Source organism: Merops nubicus, unplaced genomic scaffold (genome assembly GCF_000691845.1).
Source record: "Merops nubicus isolate BGI_N331 unplaced genomic scaffold, ASM69184v1 scaffold2316, whole genome shotgun sequence".
NCBI classification, from domain to species: domain Eukaryota; kingdom Metazoa; phylum Chordata; class Aves; order Coraciiformes; family Meropidae; genus Merops; species Merops nubicus.
In genome coordinates, this window is record NW_008612817.1 from 58,308 (window position 1) to 66,951 (window position 8,644).

The 8,644-nt window shown below is 37.4% G+C and overlaps 1 protein-coding gene across 1 annotated transcript in view; it reads right to left on the reverse strand.

Moving 5' to 3' along the window:
• The window catches only part of OCA2 (oculocutaneous albinism II), a 168,635-nt gene that overhangs the window by 39,166 nt on the left and 120,825 nt on the right, over positions 1–8,644 (reverse strand). Inside the window, exon 22 of the mRNA XM_008941656.1 lies at positions 3,101–3,194. Within this exon, the coding sequence (XP_008939904.1) occupies positions 3,101–3,194 (94 nt within the window). The remainder of the gene's footprint in view (positions 1–3,100; positions 3,195–8,644) is intronic.

The window sequence follows — 8,644 nt, forward strand, 5'->3', positions numbered from 1 at the left end:
ACTGGTTTCTACATATGTTGAAGGGAACAAGACCTGAGTATGTTCTGGGTAAGACATTTAATGACACTGGTGAGTACATGCACAGCATGGCACATAAAGATTGACTGACCTGGTATCTCTTCAACCAGCAGTTGACTCTGGACACTAGGCTGCTCTAAAGTGCTTCAGTACAGGGAGGGAGGATCTGTGCCTTTCTCCCTCCTTTCTCATTATAATCTTTCCTATCTAAATGCCATCCTACTGGGACCTCCTTACAGGCACAGCACTTCCAGCACATGGGCCTGAGTTGCTTGGATGGTGAGGATGGAGGAACAGAGCTGGTACTCTTCCCCTTACATCCATCCATGTCCAGCAGTCTAGAGTGCCCCCAGGTCCTTGGGGAGGTACGACCTGTTATCCAGGGAAGGAAGCAATGAAATGTGGCTCTGAAGGGGGACCTTCCCCAGGATGACAGACTATATCATTCATGGTCATTCAGGCATGCATCCCCCAGCACAGGATTTCTTCTGCTGAAGGCACTCCAGATAGAAGCACATCAAGCTAGTCAGACCACAGCGTTTGAGGAAAATTATCACGTCTGTCCACCTCTGGCTCTGGCTGGGCAGCAGAACAGCATCATACACACACCAGCTGGGGTTCTACTGCTCCTCTCAAAAAACGAGAAGAGGAACTTTGAACCGCACAGTGCTACTTCTCAAAGACACACACAGCAAAGGTCATGAGCCCATCAGCCCTCTTACAGGACACAGCGTTCTTGCCTTTTCCTTTCTCTCCATACACAGAGAATTATCATGATGACTCTTGCCACTGGGCACTCACATCCTCCAGAGCATCTCCAGCTCTGTTGTGTCAAGGTGTACTCACCACCTTGCTTAGCAGCCCTGTCCAGAATGCCTCCTCAGAACACCATGTCAAAATATGGTTTGCAATAAAGCTGCGTCTAGCAAAGGCCTCCCTTAAACATAGTTGCATAATTTTGGCTTAGCATGCAGGTAGGGAGGAAGGGTATGAGAAGTAGTGTACTGTGCTGTATGACCCCAGATGCTACCTAGGACAGATGTGTCATAGGTTTCCTGCACCAAGACACATGAGAAGGACAAAACAATACCAGCACATGTTGCACTGAAGGTATCTTAGTAAAAATCAAGCAGCAGAGGGCAATCATCTACCCACACATTGTATTCATGATTTTCCTCTTGTTACTCACAGGGATTTGCAAGATAAGAGAGAAACAACCTGAATCTGTATTGTTACAAGCACTGTGGAAGACCTTGAATGGGAATGTGAATCTTAATGAGTAATCCTGGGCAAATGGAGACGAAATGCAGAGAAATGTCTTTGTGCTATGAGACAGCCTTCATAAAGAAGAGTAAGCAAGATCAAAATCCTCAAGAGTTACATGTAATACCTCTTAATGTCAGGAGAAGACTAGAAGAAAATATTGAATTGGGATACATTCAACTGAAACAAATATTTTCCTAGAACAAATTATGAAGGAGCTCATGATTTATGTGTTCAGTGATTGAGAAGCAGCCAGCAAAAATGGGGGTTTATGTTCTTTCTGCTAATTAATATCCATTGCTATCTTCCTGTGACTACTGGAGTCAGTTCTCACATCTTTGCTCACTATGGCTACAGCCTTCACCAGTAATCATTTCCACTGAAAGCATATGCATAGAAGGTAATTTCAGAACATTCGTGTATTGTCTTCAGTCTTCCCAAAGAATACATTGCAGTGAACATTGTTGAAGAAACTAGTCAGGTTTTACATCCCTGTTTCTGCATAGATACTCAGTGTCCTGGAATCTTTAAGAATATTTCATTAAAGAATCTATATAGAAGACACATTGTTCATGCTACACATGAGTTAAATTCCCAAATGACAATCTGTGAAACATGAAGAGAACAATTGACAAGCCCACAATTGTTGTATTGCCATCTTTCATGTTCAATGTCTTGATCTCTAAGAAGCATGTTAACTATCACTGCATAAGCTGTACTGCAGTCTCAAAGGTCCTGACAATCAAGACTGATTTGATAGGCCTTCTGTCTTTCTAAAACATATCATCAAAAGGCTGTGGGTGAAGAGAGAAACCGTGCTATGAGCAACACACACTCATAGCCAGAATTTTAGTAAGAACAGTTCAGACCATTTTTCTTTTTAGGGTTATCTTTGGCTCTGCTTCAGAAATTCCCATATGACTAATCATATTAATTACACATATTTGAAGGCTTTGAGGTAAACAATATAAAGGAATGCTGATAGACCTAAGAAATTAAAATAAACAGCGTAAAGAAAAAAAGAGAAAAAATATTGGTGCGTACTTAATACTCTCCTTTGTCCTAAATATTCAGAAAAATAAACAAGGAATTATGTTTTAGTTAAATCAACTATACTTTAAACTTTAACTTCATGTCTAGTCCTCTCTTTACCAGTTTCCATTTACACTCTTCAACCACTGGAGGTGTTTGGAAAAATACTAAACTGTTGTGTGCATGAAGTACACTTTTTCCCTTAAAAACCTGCTGCTGAATGACCTGCAGAGGAACTTCCATTATTAAACAACGGTTGTTAATCAAACAATTATTAAATAAAAACTTGAGCTGTTACCAGCTGCTCGTCACAATTTCACTCACAGTTGCTAAGCGGCAGGTCAAAAGAAGCAAATGCTTTTAGATAGATAGGTTTACTCATGGACTCATGGGATCATGCAGTAAAGTTCTACTCAGTGTAAACAGGGATATATCACTTTCTTCTGGCAATGGAATTTCCATGAAAATGTCCAGATAAGGAGTTATGTTTAAACTGTATCTATCTACAAAGCAAAAATTTGGTATCACTAAAGAACTGAAGATCTGAAGCTTTGTTACTCCTGGGGTTCCACTGGGTTCCCACCACCATTAGGCATTCTATACAAGGTATGCAAAAACAAAGTGATCTAACCTTCAGCCCCATTTCATTTGCAAAAAAACCAAATGAGGATCACAGTCTATTTTTATAGACCTTTTCTCCATATTTTCTCCTTGGAGGACCCATTGCTTGCATAGAGAAAAAAAAAAAAATAAAGGCAGATTCAAGGTGAAAAGTTTAAAACTGTACCTGAAAAACTCCATGAAAGAGAAGCCATAACCATGCTGCTCAGCAATTCCTGCACAAACAACGTTAGCAGATGCTCCAATCAATGTTCCATTACCTGCAGTTCAGAAAACAAATGTCAGTTTATAGTTGTGCTCTGCTTCCTACTATTCCTCTGTTATTCTGTGCAAAAGTCCTAACACATACTAGTTAGAAAAGAAAAATCAATTTCTCTTGTAAAGGCTTGAAAAGAAACATGCAGAGAGTATTTCCACATCCTATAAATATCTTTATGTTTTTAAAGACAAGCCTGGTATTATTCTCTGATTCTACATAAGCCAGAAAAAACAAGGAAGGAACGTAATACCAATCTAGCTACCAGAGACTTGCATTCTGATAAACTTGCTGATTTGGGGGGTTTGTGTACAAGAAGATGCCATCAGATGAGCTGAAAACAAAAGACGAGATAGTTTGAGGTTGCTAAGAAAAATCGATGCCTTTTTTCCTCCCACAAACTTGACACTGACAAATTAGTGTCGTTGTTATAGAGAGGGCAACTAATTGCTAAGATATAACAGAAATTCAAAACAAAAGTAGGACAGTGGGGGGGGAACAAATCTGTTTCACATCGCTCTGCAAAAGCAAAAGGATCACCACAGATGCAAAGTTTGTTTACCAAACCACAATAGCTCTTTAACAGATAAAGGAGCATAGCTTTATTCAGTGAACTTCAGCAAATTACATTATACAAGATACCACAGGAGAGGAACACAAAGGAAAATAATATACCTTGTTTATGATGCACATTTGTCCTCTTGGAAGAGCTACATACTCCTCCTAAGCCTTTTTCAGTAACTAATTTATTCCTGTGATTTCTCTAAACTTTCAGCAATTCGGCAATGTAGAGAAGTCAAGCATTCAGAGCTCAGAAAGCCCAACCCATTTCCTATAGCTTTCCCATGAGTCAACCCTCAGACTTAAGAAATGCTATACACTTGACTTCCACAAAGCAGATGTCTTTAGCAAATGTTTCTGATCTAAGGCACGACTCGGGACTGACAATGACTCCTACATTCTGTTCCTTAACAAAAATTTTGAAAAAAAGAGGTAACAATCTAGGAGAAAAAAAAAGTTATAATATGGCAAGTAATTTCTTATGCTATATATACATCACTACATTAACAATCCATTATTCTAAGAACAAGTCTTCCTTTGTTCCCTTTGACACACAGTTACTCTTCTCATTTTGGCCCTGTTAAACATTATTGCTCATTGGGAGACTCTTCTGGTCTGACTTTGAAAGAACGAGATTAAAAGGCAAATAATGCTCCAGTGAATTGTTTTTACTTAGTAAATGTTTCGTGTCACTCAGAGATCAGTTTACCAAAGAATAGGTCAGAATAAAGGCATAAGGGACCTTGCACTTGGCCTTGTTCACACAGACACCAAGGGCTATTTGTGACCTGGGCTTCTTATCACACACAGTGAATCACGTACACACCCACACATTCTTCAGAGGTGGAGAGAAAAGATGACTAACCTTACTAGAGGACCAGAAACCTTTTGAAATTATTTGTCTTGTACTGGTCATTAGGAACTGCACAACTCATATGCCTTGCCCTCTCTTTGTCTGAAAACATATTTTAGTTACTTTAATGCATGTTTAAAGATATGAAATTGAACTTGGAACATCAGCGTTCCTGGTAGGCTCCGGCATGAGAAGGCCAAGTTACGGAGCATGTGGCTTAGTGCAAAACCAGAAGAAATTAATGTAGCTGATGTTATTAGAGTAGTCAGGCAGGAATACTTAAGAAATTTTCAATTCAGAAGCTAATCAGTAGTCTACAGCCTCCAAACATCTCATAAGTGGTTTTGCTCTACGTGTAGCGCAGGCAGGCATCACCATCAGAACAATATTACTGCATACAAGGAATATACCTCTGGCTTCAAATTAAAGAAACGGGACTGAAACTGCACTTGTCCCAAGGCTGTGACTAGATACAGCTGAGATCTCCAAACAGCACTCACGCTCCTATACTGTAGATGAGCTATAGTAATGCCTTCACATAATGAAGTATTACGGAAAGAGTTTCTGCTTCAGCAGTGAATTGATTTCCCCAAGTAGATTTTACTTGATAAGAAATTGTCACCTAAATGTTATCTGAAAGGAGCAGCATTATTTTTCATTTGTTCAGAGTGTGTGCAGTGTAATTAGGTATTGGCTCAGCAGGCTTCAGAAAACTACACTGAAATTAACAACAGAGGCAAACTTCTGTTTCTCCTTACAGGAGAATCTGTCTCCAAGCCAAGTGTTTCACTCCGGAGTGCAACAGCAGCACTGTGACCTCTGAATCATGGAAACCCAAGGCCAGGTTAAGGTACATAGAAACCTACAAACATTAAATTCGTTCCAACTGATGCAATGAAGAATAAGCATGTTCCATTTCTCTTCTTAAAGCACAAACTGAGCAAATGTAGCATCTGGGTGCAGAAGTGAACACTGCACAGTTACAGTTTTCACTAGCCTTACAGGAGGCAGTCCTCATATCTTTCAGAAATTTTCTGTTTCACAAAAAACTTATCCTGATTTGCCTCATTAAACAAAGACATTTATATTCATCCATTAAATATCTTCTTTAAGTCTTGAATATCTTCTTGTAGTTTTTATGTGTAAAAGTTAACAAGCTCTGGATAATCAAACTTTGCAGTCAATAAGGAGTTACAGAATCAAGGCAAATTAAATCCATAACAGTCCCTAAAACAACAAGAAACCTCAAGACATAAGCAGTAAAAGGGAGAAGACATGAATGAACTCATTCAGCATCATTATATGTTACAGATTGCAGTCTTATGATTTTAACTATTTTTTTTAATTTTACTGATTTTTGAAACATTTTGGATGGGATGTTTCTGCATAAATGCACACAAAGAATGTCATAGGAAAAAAAAAATTAAAATAAAAGAATGTAAATCAGTTTTGAGTTAACTTATCTAAAAAGTTCATTGAACTGCATTCAGTCCAATGGTTCTAATCAGGCAATCTTTACCATAGCCATGGTAGTGTTGCGTGACGGTTGGACTTGATGATCTTAGAGGGCTTTTCCAACCTTAATGATTCTATGATTTTTTAAAACCACTGCTATACCACCAGCAGGACAGTTACTATGAGTATTGCATTATTCAATGCTCATTGCTTCGTTTTCGCTATGAGAGGAACAAGTGAAATTTAGATTTGTCACTTTTCTACCAGAAGTGTGAAATAAGGCAGGTTGCTGAACATCCCGCACTTGTTATATTAATGTAAACAAATCCATAAGCTGCTTTAAAATCCAGACATCTGTAAAAGAGCCATAAAACCTGAGTTGATTGCTAAAGTCACCCCTCTCCTCAATGTTGATTTACTTGTACAAGAGTAAAATAAACTAGTATAATCATAGAATCATAGAATCCTTTAGGTTGGAAGAGACCTTTAAGATCATCAAGTCCAACCACCAAGCCAACACTACTAAGTCCTCTGCTAAAACTAAAAAATGAGGGGTAGTGTCAGCAGTGTACTCTGAGATGCCACTCCCTCATGCCCTGAAACACATATTCAAGTAGTTTTCATTTAAAGGTTTTCTTTAATATTGCAAACAAACACCAGTTTGCACATTTTTTAATATTTGATTTTTAGATCCAGAGGCTAAAACTATATGAGCCCAATTTCACAGCTTCTCCACAAGTGGCACTACTAGGGATGAAATATTGGAAAACAGTTCCATTTATAGAAACCTGGCATAAAAATACATTATTCAACTTTATCATAACTTACTTTGAAGCTGAGTAGAACAAGAAACTAGTACCACAAAACCCTAAAAAGGTGTCCCTCCATTAAGTTATTTTAGAATAGCCAGATGTTTTAAATTAAGATTCTGATTTTAATCAAATTGACTTTTGATTGGAGCCTGCCTGTTATGATTTGCTGCAGTGCAAGTGCCCTGTTTAAAAATTTTATAACTCCTGCTAGTGCTCCCCTTTGGTTTAGGTGTGCTAACCAAAACTGTGCTAGACACATTTATTAATATATGCACAGATAATATCTAGGGCATGATAATAACTTTCTTTAGTGTCATAAAGAGCGTCTGATTCATCAGTATAAATCAATATGAATAATACAGACTGAGATCTTTTTTCCTCCTCTCTGCTGTACCACTCAAAGGGGCTATTGTCCCGAAAGTGTCTGCAGAAGGAAAGCAAATAGTCCAGTATTACCTTCTGCACTTAAGTGTTTAGAAGCTTGCTATATTTTCACTGTCTTGCTTTGCCTGATAGTCGCCTGATAGTCTGAGTGCTACCTTCTAACTGAATATACCTCTTCTGAACCAACTCACCAACACAACATCATGAGTTGACATTTCTATAGAATTCTGAAAACAGAAGTAGCAAAAGCTTCTAGAAAGAACCTTCTGTAATTTATGATAAACAAATGCACAAAGCAAGTAAATAAAGTTAAACAATACTATGCATGTGCTTTGTAGGAGTCTCCAATGTCATCACTGCTCATTATCTCTGATTTGCTGGACTTTATAGCGTGGTGTTATTTCACACAGGCTGAAAACCATTAATACAAAAATTTCAAATTCATCAATAATGTAAGCATTATAATAAAGTGTTCTTTATATTTGACATAAATTATTTCTCTAAATCAATGTAAAATAGAATGGGATTCTACATATTATATGTAGTTCTCTTTCTTTCCATTTTAAAATCTAAGAGTTATGATCTAAACTATAAATCATCATCAGTACAGCTGAAATAGCATCCTTTACCCCATATTCTTCATATTTCACCCTTAATAACATACATACATCTATATGTACATTTGCCAAGGTAACTCTTTTCAAGATTAGAAAAATTGACAGAAAATAATTGATCAGGTTCAATACGTGGTGTTTTTGCCATATTAACTTAGTGTCTCAAAGCCAAGCAGGCCTCTGATATTGCTTTAATACAGACAAAGGTGAGTCTGTCAAATCTATACAGTTTTAGCTGATTTTACATTTTACATTCACAACTTTTTTTCTGTATACTTCAGTGCCACAGAGGATTATCTCTGGTAATCTTAAAGATTAAAGAATCTCCTTTAAATGTGGGACTCTGGTAGTGAGCCTGGTTCTCACACCAAGGAGTTCACAGCACTGAAGTTTTCCTACAATTTCAGCTACACATTGTATACAGCAATTAAATTCAAAACCAAAGTGCTACTCTTAAATAAGTGCTATATTTTTACACCATACATTTGGTTCCTGATAGACTTTTTTAATCTTTCAAATTGAAGTGTCATAGAAATTTATTTTATCTAAACTATAAAAGAACCTCAAAGTATCTACAGTTGTGTTTTTTTCATAATACCAGTTAATATATATTTTAATACCTCTTGCATTTTATTGAAAGCTATCACTTTTCCCTCTTATTGCAAAGAAGGAGACTTGTTTTAGAAATATAAACAGTATTTCTAGGTTTATACCTTCACCGTGTCAGAACCTTTAAGGCTAATCTAGGATTTTACTGAGCAGAATCAGCAGGGAT